General features: G+C 36.1%; 1 protein-coding gene across 5 annotated transcripts in view; it reads right to left on the bottom strand.

Moving 5' to 3' along the window:
• The window catches only part of STK38L (serine/threonine kinase 38 like), an 83578-nt gene that overhangs the window by 21233 nt on the left and 44021 nt on the right, over window positions 1-18324 (bottom strand). For 3 of the 5 annotated variants that reach the window (XM_036252068.1, XM_036252067.1, XM_036252069.1), the window contains 4 exons: window positions 9654-9798; window positions 5922-5973; window positions 354-476; window positions 62-145 (listed from right to left, as the gene is read on the bottom strand). In XM_036252068.1, the coding sequence (XP_036107961.1) occupies window positions 62-145; window positions 354-476; window positions 5922-5973; window positions 9654-9787 (393 nt within the window). In that variant the 5' untranslated portion in view covers window positions 9788-9798. Of the gene's footprint in view, window positions 1-61; window positions 146-353; window positions 477-5921; window positions 5974-6985; window positions 7127-9653; window positions 9799-18324 lie in introns of those variants that run through there. The other 2 variants (XM_036252070.1, XM_036252071.1) reach the window with 2 other exon arrangements.

The following is an 18324-nucleotide window of genomic DNA, read 5'->3' as shown; positions in this document are numbered from 1 at the left end:
AGCACTTATTCTAACACCAGTCATTGGAGGTTCCTCTGGCTGCCTGTGTTAAAGAACATACCTGCTCTTTTTCAAGCATATCAGCTTTTCTTAATATCTTCATTGCATAGATATGACCTGTATCTTTCTTCTGGACCAGCCGTACCTAGATGTACAAATTGATCACGTTATAAATGTTATTTATTCAGGAGCAAAAGGTAGGTTCCTTAAAAGAAAAGAGGGTTGCAATTTGCCATTCATGGTATTTTAGAAATTCTATTCAAATTAAACTATTTTAATATATATTAAATTATTTTAATCTATCTTAAGATATATATATATATAATGGCAGTGATTTTTTAAAAGAACCACACCTCTCCAAATGCTCCTCTTCCTATAACTTTCAGAGACTCAAAGTCATCCAAGCCGAGTCTGGTCCTCTTGAGCCGTAAGAATTCTGTTTCCTTGCGAGCATGTTGTGATCGGCGTAACTTTTTCTATGAAAAAACAGTTTAAAAAGATGACTTTATAATCAGATTGTTTCAAAGGAAACCTACAGTATTAAAAGATGAGACACATAAAGATGGGAGTGAAGTAGCTTATATATTATATACTGGTGCTATTATTCATTTACCAAAGTCAAATATTTATCAAGCATGGAAAGATTAAAACAATCTAAAGAAAACTTTTTTTATTTTTAACAACTGATAAATCTTTATTCTTGAGGTATACTCCCATGATTATTTCATCTTAACTAGTTCACGATATTTTTTCATCTATATGCTAACTTAATTCACAAATAAAAATTAAACTTGAGAAAATGCCAACAGTATTTTGATATTTTTACTTTGTCAAGAAATCTACTTTGCTTCAAGTCCCTAAATCCCAAGGTTGCTCTGTCACAACTACTGAGATTTACAACACCAAAATAACAAAACAGTGTTTCCATAGAGATCTGATTATGGTAGAATTTATTCCTGGACAGATTTTAATAAACTGCTTGAGACTTGTCACACAAATTCCTGAAAATATGAAATTGCAACAAAGATAATTACAAAAGAATTCATTAAAACATTCAAGTCAGGAATTTCATAATTCATCCTCTAGAGATCACACACACACAAAAAAGCAAGCGTTAATAAGAAACATTATGAAATACCTGAAGATTACATTTGGAATGGTCATTAGTTTTATTGCTCTATATTTCATTTTTTCCCTCAACAAACAAAAATCTGTTTTTTGACATAGCTCCTAGTAGAGGTAACATAAAGTGGGAAATAAACAAAATCAGTGAAAAAAATTAAACCCCTGTTCAACTTCAAGTGTTCAGTGGTTCGGTTCAGAAACATGGCTCCTACATGTGGTTCAAGGCATAACCACTAAATGGTTCTTCCCTATCCCTCTGTATATGTTTTCAAAAGGGTAAGGTAAATTATTAATTAGAAATATGTAAATATGTACCATCAATGCAATGGAATTCTGATACTTCTAGCAAAGTTAATCTAAGAGGATAAATTAAGATACTATGTCTTCAATGTAAACATCTTTAAGCAGCTAAATGAAGTTACACACTCAGGCACATCAATAGTGGAAACAGTAAAGACTATTTTTTTGTTCAAAAATGCCTTCTGAAGAACAGTTTAAAAAACCTGAATTACTAGTAAAACAAAAAGATCAAAAAAGCAGTTTTAGACTCTATGCCTTAATTTAAAAGGCCACATGGTGGCACTGTAACACTGTCACTCAAAACATTAAAGACTCACCCCCCTCCCCCTTTTTAATTATATAAATCAATAAGTATAAGAATTTTGAAAGACATTCTGGATTTCTGACTTTATGGGTTATAAAACAGAGTAAACAGTACAGTTGGATGGAGTTTCAGACACTTGTGTAATCTAAATGGAAAGATGACCTTATTACACAGTTTCATAAATTATACTCAAAATTGATAGAGAAGCAACTAGAGAGAATATTGTTTATTAATATTTGACAGGCTGTTTAATGCAGCAAGTAAAGTAAACAATGTTTATATGTTGGAGACAGCTATTTAATGGCAAAAAAGGAGAATCCCAAGTGTGTGGGAGGAATATGTAATCTTACAAAAGTGGGATATCGCCTATAACATTGTTACATTACTTTAAAAAATCTATTTCCATGATATTAGCCTTAAATCTTAAAGTTGTAGTCCAGAGGTAGTTTGAGAAAGTTCGCATTAAAAAAATATGATAGAAAAAAGCACGTTGACCTGTCTGCTCATGATTTGTGTAGATTAAGTTGCCTTGAAAAATAAGTAACATTTTTGTGGTAATCACATCTTTCCTCTCCAAAGAAGAGATAAATAATCTGTGGACAAAGTTAACATTTCATGGCTCATTTTTGTGGCTTAAACTTGCCTATTTTGGTTTTCCATTAGAGTAAATAATATCCCATGCTTAATGGGATTTGCTAGGAATACATCATGTTCTTCCTTTCTTCATTCCTCCATAACTGGGTGTTCCTCAAACTCTCCATCTGTAGAGATTTTTGTATAAAACAGCGTGCACAGAAGTTTTAGGATATGAAAAGGTTCAGCTAGCATGTATACTTTTCATGACTATATTACATATATGCACAAATAATTTTCTATTACAGAATGAGTTAAGGATGAATACTAGCTTTCATTAAAAAACTAGGTTATTTTAATAAAACAATTTTATTTTAGAAAAACCCATTCCACATATAGTTTATATTAGGCTGAGAAAATATGTCTATTTTATAGAATTTGACCTAATCTAGGACCTTGCCTGGGGCCTAACAATAATCACCTGTGGAATTAAAATACTTTTACTAAAAAATTTTAGTTTTATTAATGGTTATTATGGGTGATTGACTATATTTTAGAGGGTAAATCATCTCACATTTTCTACAAATTATTTAGAAGAATTAATAAAAACAGTTCTAATGTACTTAGTACTTCCTGATATAGACAAGAGATTTACAGATGTATCTGACTTGGCCTGCAAGTTATTTTAAAACATTTGAATTACTTGTCAATATTTTTAAAAGCAGGTGATTTCACATAAGAGTCCAGAGTTCCAGATTCTCCTGAAAAACTCCAGGCCATCAGTGACAGTGCTCTTTAGATGGGCACTGGTTCTCTAACTTGCAGTCTCCACCACTGGTGCCAGTCACCAGGTGAAATGTATCAGTGGGCTGGTACTCTTGTTTCTTTTCAGTAAAGTGAAACATGGCATGACTTTATCAAAAGACACTGTGAGGATCCAATATTTTAGAAAAAGGAAAAAAAATTTTCTTTTAGCAGTGAAAAAAATATTCCTATGAATTGAATATGCAAACAAAGTATGTTAAATCAAAATAATACAACCTAAGATGACATTATAAAACCAAACTAGCCAACTTCTCTTATTTATGTTACCTGCTTGGCCTTGGACACCTGTTTTTGTAATATACCTTCCAGGTTTCAAATTAAGATCTTACGTATAAGATTTCTATACAAATATAATGATACATAATGTATATTGATATAATTATAAGATTATTAATAAGAAAGTATTTAATATTAATAACTGAGGAAAGATGTGCTTAGTCTTATTTTTTTCTCCATAGATTGAAATATAGATCTAAACAATTAACTTTCTCACTTAAAACTTAAAGAACAGATAAAATGAGTTTTAAAAACATTATTATAGTAAAATATGAGTTTTCTAGATTGAGTCAACTGACTAACGAAGTAATCACCTTTGGTATAAATCATGAAATATTTTATTTGATTTAACACTACAAATATAAACAAAAACAGGTACAATCCTAGGAAAGGTGTGGGGAAGATTAGATAATGGTTTGATTTCAAATAATCATTTGGAAGACTACTCTTTAAATACTATATAAATTCTTTTCTGATAATTGAAAACTGTGAAACTAATTGATCTAGGTTGTATCTCCCTATTGCCTAGAAAATAAAAACAAAGTATACATGTCTCAGTAAACTATTCCAATCCTCGCTTTTCCATTCTATACCTTGCTATTTCCTTTACTGCACCCTTTATCGTTCATTATCCTGCAAATATAGTCATCATCATTTTGTGTATATATTCCTCAACTCTAATGTAAATTCTACCTACTTTTTAAAGATTCAAATCAATTGTTACATCTTCCATGAAACATCTCTGATTCCCCTGACTTGAGGCCGGGGGGAATCTCTGTATTTTTTAAAATTTTGCCACATCCCATCATGTATACATATTTTTACACGCACATATATGTAATCTCTCCTTCTAATCTGTAAACTCCTGAAGGTAATGCCCAGCTGGTGTGGCTCAGTGGTTGAGCATCGACCCATACACCAAGAAGTTGCTGGTTCGATTCCCGGTCAGGGTACCTGCCCAGGTTGTGGGCCCGATCCCCAGTGGGGGCATGCAGGAGGCGGCCAACAGATGTTCTCTCTTATTGATGTTTCTCTCTCTTTCTCCCTCTTCCTTCCTCTCTAAAAATAAATAAAAAATTTAAAAAATTAAAAAAAAAAAAAAACTCCTGAGGGTAAGATCCAATTATTGTTCACGAAGTATTTATTCTAGCCTTCTGCCCGCTTTGGAGATATAATGCTAAATAAGCAATTACGGAGTTTCTACTCTGCGAAGATGGTACTTTAAGGCTAGCACAGGGACAGCAACAGTGTTATAGCAGAATGCACAAGTACCACTTGAAGAGATTGGGGAAGATTTCCCCATGGAAGTGATGCTTAGAGTGAGACCTAAAGCTTCTTAAAGAATAAGCTTCTTGGGAGTTAGGCAGGAGTAAGGAACTTCTAAAATGCAGAAATAACATGTAAAATGGTCCACAGGCAAGAGTGTGGAAATCAAAGTAAGTCGATGTTATTGGTCAGTGTAGGAGTGAGGTAACAAGAGATAAGGCTATAGAGAGATAAGCCAAGGCCAACAGGGGGTCTTGTATACCAATGTTAAAGTGTTTGCTCTTGCCCGGCTGGTGTGACTCAGCGGTTGAGCACTGTCCTGTGTACCAAGAGGTCACTGGTTCGATTCCAGTCAGGGCACATGCCTGGGTCACGGGCTCGATCCTCACTGTGGGGTGTGCTGGAGGCAGCAGATCGATGTTGATGTTTCTCTCAATCATGGATGTTTCTATCTCTCTCCCTCTACCTTTCTCTAAGAAATCAATAAAAACATTTTAAAAAAAAGAGTTTGCTCTTATCCTGAGAGTGTTCAGGAGCCAATGAAGAATATTAAGCCAAAAAAGAGTGATGTGGTCCAATTTGTTTTTAGACAAATAACCCTAGTTGCAGTATGCAGAAAAACTGTAGGTGGGAGTGGGGCCAAGACTAGAGGAAGCATGATGATTGGGGGTACTTATTCTTCAGGTGAAATATATAGTAGTATAAATTAGGGTAGTGGCCCTGGATAGTATTTAGAAAAGTTTTAGAGAAAATTTGGCAATTCATTGATTCTTGTTGGAAACCTCTTTTCTTGTTCCACAAACCTTAAATACTGCAGATACTGTACACTAAATCTACGTCCTTGGGATTTTTTAAAAAGCTGCTTCCTTTTAAAGATACCCATCACAGCGACAAAGAAAGAAGCCCATATTCAAGTGATAAAATCCACATTATCTAAGTTGTAAAGTTATATGATAACAATAAACGCAAAAGTGGCTTGGGTTGCTTTTGTACAGTAATTACTGTTTTACCCACCTCAGCTTTATTCAGAAATAAATGGCATATAACATTGTGTAAATTTAAGGTATACAACGTGATGATTTACATACTGCAAAATGATTGCCACAATCAGGTTAGTTAATATACCCATCACTTCACATAACCACTATTTTTTTGCAGTGAGCACTTTTAAGATCCACTCTCTTACAGCTTTCAAGCACATAATACAGTATTGTTAACTACTGTATTCACAGCTAATCACAGCTAACATTACCTCTTCATCTGCTAATCCTTCTTCTTCCATGGCCACTTCTAATTTCTTCTGCCTTAACAAAAGAAAAAATAATTTAAATTGTAAATACATTCCTAACTATTCCCATTTATAAAATGTACATTTATTTATTCAAGTTTACCATTTCAATTTGCTATTCTAAAACTATCTTTCAAGTTGAATCAAAATAATCACTAAGTATAGTTTTCTTTCTCACAATATAAACCCAAGTCAGATTTAGCTTTCTCATACTGGCCAAATAAAATTTACTTCTAAAGTTGTCTAAATGAATTGTTAGCAAAGGTGACTAATATTCTAAGAAGGAAAACTCTCTTATCTAATGTTCAAACCACCCAAATCATTAACATATATCAATATTTATATTAGATGTATTTAAAGGTAACTATAGTGACTGAAAAATATAAATTTTTAAAGTGGACATCCATTTAAATTCTGATTCTAACACTTGTTCGCTAAATTAGCTTGTCTACATCCTTCACTTGTCTAAGCTTGATTTCCTAATAAATCAAGGAAAAACGTTTAATGCAATTGAGTATATTTTACTCTAATATAATTCTTTATAAAGTAAGAAGTCATCTATGTATATAAAAACTAACCCATTGACCAGCAGAACATTTACTTTTCAAGGTATAGCCAAGTTACTTGTTATTTTAAAGTGGCACCCTTGAGGTTAGTTAATCTAAGAATTGTGGACATGGGGAGGATGGTGAAGGGACAAGATGCATGAACTAAACTAGAGAACTGGTTGTGGTACAAATTTTGCAACTCATCTCCAAGTGAAGAGAGCTCTTCCTAATTAGCTTTGGAGTAGGCTAGAATAAGATGAACTTTCCAGGATTTATCCGCATGATAGGGGCTGAAGGTTGAAACTATCATACACTGTTTGGTATTTGTTATTTTTAACAATATGTCCAAAGGTAAGCTTTTTCCTAACCTATTAAGATCACTTCTTTTTCTTTCTTAAGGAAAATCCCTAGCAAAAATATCTAAATAACATAATCTTCATCCACTTTCTCAGCATTTGTAATAGGAACCTTGGTGCTTACCACAGATTTTTATCTTTTGTTTACATATTATTCCCCTAAGCCCAACCTTAGACTGGAATAAGCGCCTAACATCAGATTCTGTGCCTGCCACCATGCACCTCTGGGCCTGCAGAGCTGCTTGCTGAATGAGAGTTTTCTCCTCTGCAGAAAGAATCCAAAGAGTAAGAAACCTGTTAATCTGGGAGGGATAGCAACATACAAGCAACTCTGTTCTTCTCAAATCTCTACTGCACCCTGTCCTTGCCAAGATTAACACTTCATGAAATCATCTCTCATTCAGGGGAGAGAGGCAGTCACTTTCATCTGTTTGCACCATGACTTCTCTTGTACCTTTTTAAAAAATAGTTTTCCTCCTAGAATGCTCTGACATTTTGTTCTTTGATTGGTATTTTATTTGGCTTATGTATTTATCTAATTAGTTAAGCCTTAAAACTTCATCACATGTTTTCTTAAAGTATAAACTGTTTTTACTATGTATTTTTATTATTATTTTAATAATACAATAATTTTTATTTTATTTTTTTCAATTACAGTTTACACTCAATACTTTGTATTGGTTTCAGGTGTACAGCACAGCGGTTAGACAATCACAGACTTCACAAAGTGTGGTACGAAATGTTTATGACTTCCACAGCACCACCAAGCTAAGACTCATTTTCTGTGTGTTTGATTTTTAATAAGAGCGGGTACTTTTATTCTTACTCTCCGTTGTTTTAAATAGAGGTGAAAACTGAATTCCTTTAAGGTTTCAGCAGGAAAAGACAATGAACCTTTAAAATTCTGATGAATAACTCAAGTGCCCACCTCCTGAAAAAACCCAGCTTTTACTTTCATTGGTGCTCTTCCACCTCGTTCTCTCCCTGACGACTGATCACTTCCAGAGACTTCCTTTACATTCACAATTAGTGTAACTACTTCTACATTTGGATTTATTTCTCACTTATTTTGTGGTTTCTATTTGTGCCTACTACTTGGTATTTCAGTCTTTCATTTTCTCTTGCCTTCTTTTGAACTGATTTCCCCCCTTAATTCCATTTTCCTTCTACAGGTTTGGGAGTTACAAACTGCATTTTTGTTCTTTTAGTGGCTATCCTAGAAATTACATACACACTTAATTTGTCAAAGTCTGAAGTTAATCTTTATCCCATCTATGTTTTATCTTTAAGAGATACAAAGATATCTAAAGACATTTTAATTCTACTTCCCTCCTGACAGTCAACTGTTAGCAAATATTTTAATTCTATTTTTAAAAAATGCTTAAGACATTATTAGTGTTATTGTTATTTCTATATAGTTGATTTTGTTGAAATTTATCCACCTATTTACATTTACGCCTTCTATTTGTGATCACTTTCCTTCTGCCTAAATAGTATCTTCTGGAATGTTTTCTGATGACGAACTCTCAGTTTAACTTGCCTCTGCTCCATTCTCTTCCTCTCTTCCTTTAGGAACTTTGAAGGTACATTAGCTTTTCTCACTAGCCTCTATGTTTCTTTTCTCTCCTATTTTCTTACTCTGTCTCTCTAGGTAGACTTCTGAATAATTGTATTATCTTCTAGCTCTAATTATCAGCTGTGTCTCATCTGCAGGAAGACCTATCCAAAATTAAGTTCAAAACCTGATTCTTCTTCTTGAGTCCTACTTTGCTAAAGTTGCACCACTCTGTTTGCCTAGGCATGACATTTCAGAGCCAGTATGGACTTGTTTTGACTTGTTTCTTTCACATTTCATATTTGGCTAATTTCCATGTTTTTTTAATCTTTCTCACCCTTCAGTTCTTCTGTATTGTTGCTGTCACAATCCTAATTCAAGCCTCCTTTCTGTTTGCCTGGACTACATCACTAGCCTTTCCTGTTTCTAATTCCTCCTCCCACAGTCTATTCTATACATCACAATTAAAGTACTCTTCCAGAGAAACACCTGCCATCATGTGAGTCTTCTGTTGAAACGCATGGAGGCCCTCTACTGCCATGAGAATAACACATTAACAAAGCACCCAAGGCTCCCAGGGATTGCTGACCTTCAGCTTGAGCCAACCTGAATGGGGCCTGACCTAGCACTGAAGATGATTTCTTCTGTCTCTAACGCCTTTCCTTCTACTCTTCTTTCTTTCTTCTCTCTGTTATGTAGCATAAATAGGACTCTTTCTTTAGAGCCCGGTTTAAATGCCACCACCATGCATGAAGCCCTCCCAGCTGCCTCAGGCAAAAGCAATCTCTCTCTTCTTTGCTCTTCTCTTAGTGATAATTTTTACTCTTTCATGTAGTATTTATGTGCATTATCTCCCTTACTATAAGTTTCCTGAAGGCAAAACATCTTTCATTTTTCATTCTTCCATTCCCACTTATAGACACACAACTCTATAAATGTTTTTGGATTTAAGTAAATTATTCATAACACCTTCCTCTAAAAGAAAAAAGTTGTATCATAATTTTATGGTTGGAAACGTTCTGTTTAAAACATCTCATTTGAAATAAGTATATGAATACAAACAAGAAACTATTCTGCAAAAATAAAACAAATAACTAGATCTATTGTCAGGATAAGAAACTTAAAAACAACTCACAGGGCTCTACACTTTTATATAATTAATGGGCAACATATTTATACTCTACTTGCAGCATAATGGTTTATTTAAACAGAAAATTTTGACTAGCCGTTACTATACCTGGTTTCTCTCTCTTCATGCTGTAAAATTAAGTTGCTATAAAAATTCTCCAGCGTGAGCTTGGCCACAGTCACTCTTTCTCGGGTATGGTTGCTCATAGGAAAGGTGGTTGTAGTCCCTGCCGTCATTGCCATAGTAACAGAAACTGAAATAACATATAAACACAAATTATTCAGTAGAAAATACTTTTTATCCCTTATAATAAACTCTAGAAATGGTTTGATTTCTACTAAGCAAAGTTCAACCCTAACAATTAAGATATCCAAATCTTTCACGTTATAAATAATACAATACTAGTAAAGAAAGAAAGACGCACTATTCCCAGAGCAATAGAAATTAATTTTGTGCTGGCAAACTAGGGCTGAATAACAGTAAAGAAGCACCAGTGGGAGTCCACACACAACACAAATACATTTATATACAAAAGGTGTACTCAACAAGCATTCAGAACAAGAATGGTTCAATCTATTTTGTTGTTGTTTATTGTTACTAAATAAAATCCCCAAGATTTTGCTAATACTTATGTCCCCAATAAATGTAAGTCTCCTAACAGTTAATGTAGTTTAATCAAATAGTAAGAAATAGCTTCTGCCGTATAAAGTCTATGAAACATAAAGTGCTGTATTAGTAAGCACACAAATATCAGTCTAAAGCAAGTCTTACGAGTATACGTTTTAGGGGAAAATACTTTTAGAAAGAAGCCCCTTTGATGGAGGCCATGGTTGTCTTATTTCATTTTGAATTCTGTCATTTCAGATAGTATTATAACAAGGTCTAGTGTACTTCTCCAAACTGAGGTTCATTTCATTTTCAAATGACACTCAAACACCTGTTGAAACCAGGCGAGAAACACAAATATGTGAATCAAGCCAGGTGACAATGGGGAAGTTCTGTGTATGTCTACTCAACGCCATTCAAGTGATAACTTTGAAAAACCTCTGGGACAGCCCAAGTATTGGTTTGAAGAAGACAATCTAGACAATTGGACAAGATAAGGATTGTAACATAAAGGCTGTTTCATAAGGGGTCAGACTGAACTCTGGTGGCTGCTTTGGTGGACAGTGACCCCAAGAGATTTGCCTATCACAGTCTATACCTGGACCAAAAAAATACTAGACTATTTCCATATGTTAAAGAGATTTTTGCTTATCTGGATAGGGATCATAACAGAACAATCTGGAGAAGATCCAGATTGCCAAGAGTGAGCATCCATCATTGTATTCTTAGCTGAAACATACTGCCCCAAACCTGCCACCTACTCCCCAACACGCACCTCTCCTCAATAACACAAAGACACAGACCCCTGTATATGGATGTGAACTGAACCAGAATCCAGGGATAATGGAATGAACCAAAAGGCCTTCCCTGTGCTTCAATGTCAAGTATAGACTGAAAGCAAACAACTTCCAGTTTCACTATTATCTTATTAGGTTTATATCTCAAAATACTGCAGGGGCCTCAAATCCTATGTCTAAAACACAATCTATTATTCTAGCATCATACACTGGTTCCTCTGCTGACTACTCTAAATCTTTTTATAACAAGAAGCTGATACAGTATTTAAAATTGCTCACGTCTCCTCACTGCCTACAGCAAATCAAATTAGCTTAGCATGATAAAGACAACTCACATATACTGAATGCCAGTACATATCAGGAATTTTATATTTTATTCACTGAATTTCCCTTTTTTCTCCTGAGGATTTAAGATAGTGGCACCTTCCTATGTATGACTGTATTTCATCCTCACAATACCTGTAAAGTAAGGAACTAAAGCTTAGAAAAGTCACATAGCTAGTGAGCTGTGGAGTCAGGACTGCAACTCCAAGTGCTACCTCCAACTCGCCATTTCAGCCTTAGCTGCTGCCCTTCCTCACTGCCTACTCTTCTCCCAACATACTTGGCTTTTTCATGCCTCCGAGCCCTCACATGACCTATCCCTGAATCACTTATGTCCTGAACCCTTCCCCTCTGCCTCCCTTCCTTCTTTCCTTTCAGAGAGAGAGGAAGGGGGAGAGAGAGAAACATCAATTTGTTGTTCTACTGATTTATGCATTCATTGGTGATTCTTTTATGTGCCCTGACCAGGGATCGAACACACAACTTTGGTGTATCAGGATGACCCTCTAACCAACCCAGCTACCCAGCCAGGGCCTGTCCTGAACTCTCTTGGCAGGAATCCTTCTAATTCTTTAAGGTACAGTCTTACTGTGGAGACTTCTCTAACATTCCCTACGAGAAGAGGCATAACTTCTGGCACTCTTTCATGTGTGTTCTCTAGCATTTGCACTAAAACATCTCAAGTACTGGTGCTTATCACTCCACTTCCCTATCCCACTAAACTAGGAGCACCTCCAGGCAAGAACTTCTGATTGATTTTTGAGTATTTACCACAACAGTACTGAATCTGACACACAGTAGGCATTAATGAATGAATGACTCAACCTATTAAATGGGGGGGTGGGGAGGTGGAGGAAGAAATGAAAGAATTGACTAAAAGTAATAAAGACTGATTAATAAGTAATGTAGAAAAGAAATTACTGAACCCAGGAGTCAGAAATTTAGAGATTTAACCCAGGCCCTGCTGCAATGTGATCATATGGTCTTCCTCAAATCACCAGAACACTCTGAACTCGTCACTTCCCCAAACAGGCATTATAATATTTGCTCTGCCTAGTTCATAGGCGCATCTGAGATAATACAAAGCAAAGCCACAATGGCGTATACAAATATAAGACATTATTGTAGGCACTCAGTTTAATTTTTTAATGTGCTAAATGCTTTAATAATAACTATTATTTTTAAAAACAATAAAAATAAATGAAACTCAAGAATTATCACAGCCAAATCACTTTTAAGCACTAAGCTGTTCTTCTTGGAATGCTATCAACCCATTTTTGGAAATACCAGAATCACTGGATTCATGTTCTATGTTTCAGGATTGGTGAAAGTGGAGTTCTAGGGCTACCACAAGGAAAAGAATTTCCTGAGGCCCCCATGAAAGGATGGAGTTTCGTGGAAAGCTTTCCGATGATGTAAAATTAAAGGGGTTCTCCTCCAAGGTCCCATCTCTGTCTGTTTTGCTAGAGAAGAGTCCAACCTTATCTTTAGCACGACCAGAATTAAGGCCACTGCCCAGAATTTCTGTTCCATATTACAGTCCAGTCCAGTCCAGCATCTGGCTAGTTTAGCTTGCATTCCCAGTGGCAGTCCATTGTGTGTGGGGTCTATATGGTCATGGGCCATGCAGCTGCTTAAGGTCACATGGCTATAGAGAGAGAACAGGCAAGCACATGGACGAATGCAGGTCATGGAGCAAGAGAGAGAGCAAGGGGGAGCAAGAGCACAAGAGAAGTAACTCTGTCTGGGGATTTTAACGTCTCAAGATTTTGCATGTTTCTAATGGGGTCCAACCCTGGCCAATCCACTATTCCCCAGACTAGACTGACAGGCAAGCACCTTCCTTCCCTACATCACCTGGACTTCACTGTGCATGTGCCCATCTCCCCCTTTGTAAGATCCCTGCCCCCAGTTGATTTGCAGGGAATGGACTGGTGGTTCCCTGGGGAGTGTGAAGCTGTAGCTTTGCTGGTGAAGCTGCCCGGGTGACCATGCTTACAATGTTTGACTCTCCCTTTGCTCTCTTTCCTTTATTAATATTAATAAACTAGTTAATTACAATGATAATACTATGAAACCATTTTTGGAAATATCAGAATCACTGGGTTTATGTTCTGTGTTTCAGGATCAGATGCAGAAAAGTTAAAGGAAAACAGAACAGGAATGGTGTTTAGCAGATATCCTAAATCATGTTTGTTAACTGGGATTTGGGGGTTGGGGTGCAGGGAAGGAATCTGGGGAAGATGGCCTGGAAGTTGAGGAATTTGAAATCCAGATTATATAAAATTAAACAAGTTTCTTATTGTAAGACTTCCCAGCATCTTTAATATGTTAATATATACCCTAAATACTCAAAAAGATGATAAGGTATACAATTTGTAGTAGTATTCTAGGGAGCCTTCTTTAGGCATATAAAATTTGAGTTCATAGATAATTCTCTTCAGACACGAGTAAAAAAGTGCCAGTTAGTTTTTTTAAACAAATACTTGGAGTGGGGAGTCGGCATTGAAGTTCCAACAAGAGCAATGCCTAGGGATTTTAGAGTGCTTTCTAATTTGTTCAGATTTGTAGCTGACAGAAAAATTTCAAATTGGTTTGCCAATTCTTGAGGGAGAAAAGGTCAAGACCCAACTCTAGTTGTCCAAGGTCTATATTTTACTTTTAAAAAGTTTATGGTGAGAAAACAAATAAAACATTTTATAATGCCTCTTGAAAAAAAATCACAAAGAAATAAATAACACATAAGTCAAAAAGAAAGATGTATAATAAACTCAGGGTGTGGTCTTGGAAGGCAGTTGACTGGCTGCCAAGGGGCCTCTTAGAACAGGCTGCTCTGCTCAGTCGGCCAAGGGGCAAGGTCTGGCTGCCAGTATCCCAGGGCAATCAAATTCTGAAAGCTACTTTAGCTTGAGAGAGTTCACAAGAGACTGATATACAAGACACAATGGCAATTGACTGATTTACACAGTAAGAAATCGAGTACCAAAGAACAGATCCTTGCATCTTCTCGCAAATGTGTTCTGCCCTTGCAGGCAAGCTACATGCAAAGCCATAATGAAGATCAGAAGATTGCTTGGTGAGCATGGCATCAGAACAAAGAGAACTGTTGTTCAATTTAGATGTTTAATGGCATCAAGATAAGGCAAAATCTTTAAAAAAAAAAAAAAAGACTAATTGCTATCTAGCCCAGGGCAATTGCTATCTAGCCCAGGGCAATTTTGCCCACTTTAAAGTGGATGGAGATGGCCAATATTAAGCTCTGCTGCTGACAGGGCTTTCCCAGGATGAAACAATATTGGGGGGCTAGATGTAGGCATACGTATTATTGAACAAAAATTTAGGGGAAATTTTTCTGAAACATTAAAAAAATGTTAGGGAATACAAAACAATTCCAAACAACTAGGAATTGTTTGCTTTAACAATACAGAAATAAATATAAAGTTATTTTAGATCAAAATTTATGAACTGGAGGTCTCCATAAAAGAAGGGTAAACAGAAGATCATGTTTTTCCCATCACTGGAAGATGTAATGAGTTCAACTCCAAAATCCAAAAGTGGATATCAAGTAATAAAAAACAACTTCCACACCCTCTATAATGTAATCATGATCACTTAGTTACACATACATGCAAGTGTGTATGCCTTGTTTAAAAACCAAATTAGAGCAAATCCTATGTGTATTCATCTTTGTAATGAAAGTATTACAGCATGTGGCAAAGTACTGAACACACAGTAGGCAGTCTATAAATGAATGATGGTAACAGAACTTAAATTTAATAGAGTTTCAATAAGTTTTATACATAATAATTTCCTTTGGATTATAAACTACAGAATCATTCAGTGTTATGTTAACCTTCAGAAACCAACCCTACTTGAGTGATGCAATTGTAGGAAAGGCCAATAAATCTACCCTTAGTCCTAATTAAACAGTATCTTTTAGAGATCAGCTTTATAATTAAGAAAAATATTTCCTTCTCACTAGACAAAAATAGGCTTTGAAAAATTAAACACAATTAAGAACAGAAGTGACCAAATTATTACAAAGAATGATCTAGATGATTGGCACTTATTATATTGCAAATTTATTCCTCTAATGGATTCAATACTGTTCTTTGTCTTTTACCAAAGTCCTTTCTTTAAACAGAAAAAGAACAGGATACAATTTGCAAGTCTAGAATTCCTGGACTGATAAAAACAACACCAGGTGCCCTTCAATTTCCTGTTCACGTGTTTTCTCCAGACTCCCCTATTCATTAATGGAGACACTACCAATAGTTAAGTCCAACATTCTTTCATTTATCAAGCCTGGGGAAAGAAGATAACAAATTTGGCACTCAGACCACCTATAAATAGATGTGGTGTCTCCAACCACTTACCATCAAACTCCTAACATAGGAAAACAGAACCGCTTTACCTGACTGGTAAAACACACTATTTAATTGGTGGTTTCACCTTAGTTTTCACATACTACATTTCAGAGGAAAGAGTATCTTTGATGTTACTGCATTACTTTGGATTATAAAAAATTTCCTAAATTCATCATTAGTTGCAACCATGATGCCCTAGGCTATAACAGGTCCTTAGGTTAGATACTGTATTATGCTGGTCCCTAAATGATAGAGCAGTCACAACTTCTTTCTTCTCTGAGGTACAATCCAAAAAGGAAGAAGCCCTGGCAGGTAGCTCAGTTGGTTAGAGCATCATCCCGCTTCACGAAGGCTGTGGGTTAGATCCCTGGTCAGAGCACATATAAGAGTCAACCAATGAATGCAAAAATAAGTTGAACAACAAATCAATGTTCTCCCCCCCTTCCAAAATAAATAAACAAACAAATAATAAACCTGGCCATTGCTCAATGGTTAGTATGTCAGCCTGTGCGCCGAAGGATCGCAGGTTCGATTCCTGAACCCAGTGTGAGCGCATTCAGGAGGCAACCAATTGATGTGTGTCTCTCACACTGATGTTTCTCTCTCCTTCTCACTCTCTCCCTCTCCCTCCCCTCCCCCTCCTTTCCCCTCTCTCTAAAATCAATGGAAAAATATCCTCAGGTGAGGATTAAAAAATTTTTTTAAAATAAAAAAACAAAGAGGAAGGAATTTACAGCCAGGTGAGGGTTCAAGTCCCAGTCCTAATTTTTATTAGTGGTATTACTTCCAACCAACATTTATTGTAGATACACACTATGTGCTAGCATTGCACAAAGTACTGAGAATATGAAGACTGAGAAAAGATATATAGTCCTTGCCCAAGGTTCACAATCTTAAGGGAACACAAAGAAGGGAGAAATCCTCTCTCCAAGGGGAAATGTCGTCAAAAGTTTAATAGAGGAGGAGATGCTTGAACTGAATCTTGAGGGAGGCAGGAGAGATAAGAGCTCACAAGTCAGATGGACAAGGCAGAGGAAGAGGGGTACAAGGGCATGAAGTAGACTGGCACACAAGAGCCTTGAGAATGGCTTGAGTACATTTGATGAAACAGCAGAAGATGAAGGTGGGAAGACAAGAGTCATGAAAAAATACCCTTTTTATGCCATGTTAAAAAATTATTCTGAGCATAAATGGGAGTCAGTCAAGGCTTTTCATTAAGTGAAGAACTAACAACCAATAAAGAACATTGAGTGCTTACTCAAGTATCAAGATCTCATCTAAGAATGTTACATGTTTTAATGTACTTAATCCTCTGAATTACCCCAAAAATCCTATCTGATTACCACTTTGGATAGATTATGCTAGTATAGTCCCAAAATGGTTGGAAATAGATTAGGGAATGTAAATTAGGTTAGGGGGACTCAATAATAAACAGTCAGGGGTTACAAACTGATGGCCTGCAGCCATATTTTGTTTGGCTTGCACTATGATTTAAAAATGGAAAAATTTCACATAAATCCAGATTTCTGGTTCTTCTTTAAAAAATTAGATCTATCAAATATGAGCCCACATTCTTGCCTGGAAATAGACAGCTGGAACAGAGAAGCAGCAGCCTCCTAGCAATACCACATCCCACCAGAGTCCACCAACTTCATTTTTAAATTTTTTGTTTTGTTTTTAGAGGGAGAGGACCGGAGAGGGAGAGCAATAAAAACTTCAATCAATTGCATCCTGCATGGACCCTACTGAGGATTGAGCCCAAAACTCAGGCATGTGCCCTAACCCAGAAGGGAACTGGTAACCTCTCGGTGCATGGGATGACACACAATCCACTGAGCCACAGCGGCTGGGCAGAGTCTACCAACTTTCCACTCCCTCATGCCCGGCCGGTTTCCTTCCCTCATTTTATTACCTGTAAGTTTTATTACCTGTCTCCTGTAAGTCTGAGATTATAATCCTTTTTAAAACAGTAGCAGAAGAGATTAAAAGAAGGGCTCAGCTTCTTAGCTGGAAAGACTGAAATCTAAAATTATCTCTGGGTTTCAGATTTAGACGACTGGGTAAACAGTCCGATCATTTATTAGTAAGAATAGGTAGTATAAGAAGAGCTGACTCTTGAAGAAAGAAAATAAGTTTAAGGCTGATCCTGTCTGAGTTATTTAACCAGATTCAGGATCCCCATCTCTAAAATGGAGATACTACATAGTGTTGATGTGATGCTTCAACACTGGCCAGTGGTGGCAGAGCACAATGATGAAGCGCCAGATTGTCTGGATCTGAATTCTGACCCAGACACTCACCAGTTGTGTGACTTTAAGCAAATTACTTAAACTTTCTGTGCTTCAGTTTTCTGTTGACTAAAATAATAATAACAATAGTCAACTGTGTACATGTTGGTTATTTTAATACAGGACTTAAGAGTCAGGGAAGTTAATGCTTTTGAAGGACTTAGTGCCTGGCACAGAGAAATGTCAAGTTCGATAAATCAATAAATTGAGAAAGTATTTTAAAACATCTCTTGACTCATATTAATGTGCAAAAATTATTTATTTTCTTCCCTTCCCTGCCCAGTCTTCCTGATCACTCCTCCTGCCTGGGGCTGCTATCCTAATTAGTTTGTAAATTTTGTCTCTAGTGCATGGTCCCTATTTCTTCTAGTCTTAAACCTACTTGATTTGACAAATG

The sequence above is a fragment of the Molossus molossus genome, unplaced genomic scaffold (assembly GCF_014108415.1).
Source record: "Molossus molossus isolate mMolMol1 unplaced genomic scaffold, mMolMol1.p scaffold_m16_p_10, whole genome shotgun sequence".
In the NCBI taxonomy this organism is placed as follows: domain Eukaryota; kingdom Metazoa; phylum Chordata; class Mammalia; order Chiroptera; family Molossidae; genus Molossus; species Molossus molossus.
The sequence above is the reverse complement of the archived record's forward strand: the minus strand, read 5'-3'. Positions and strand labels throughout refer to the sequence as shown.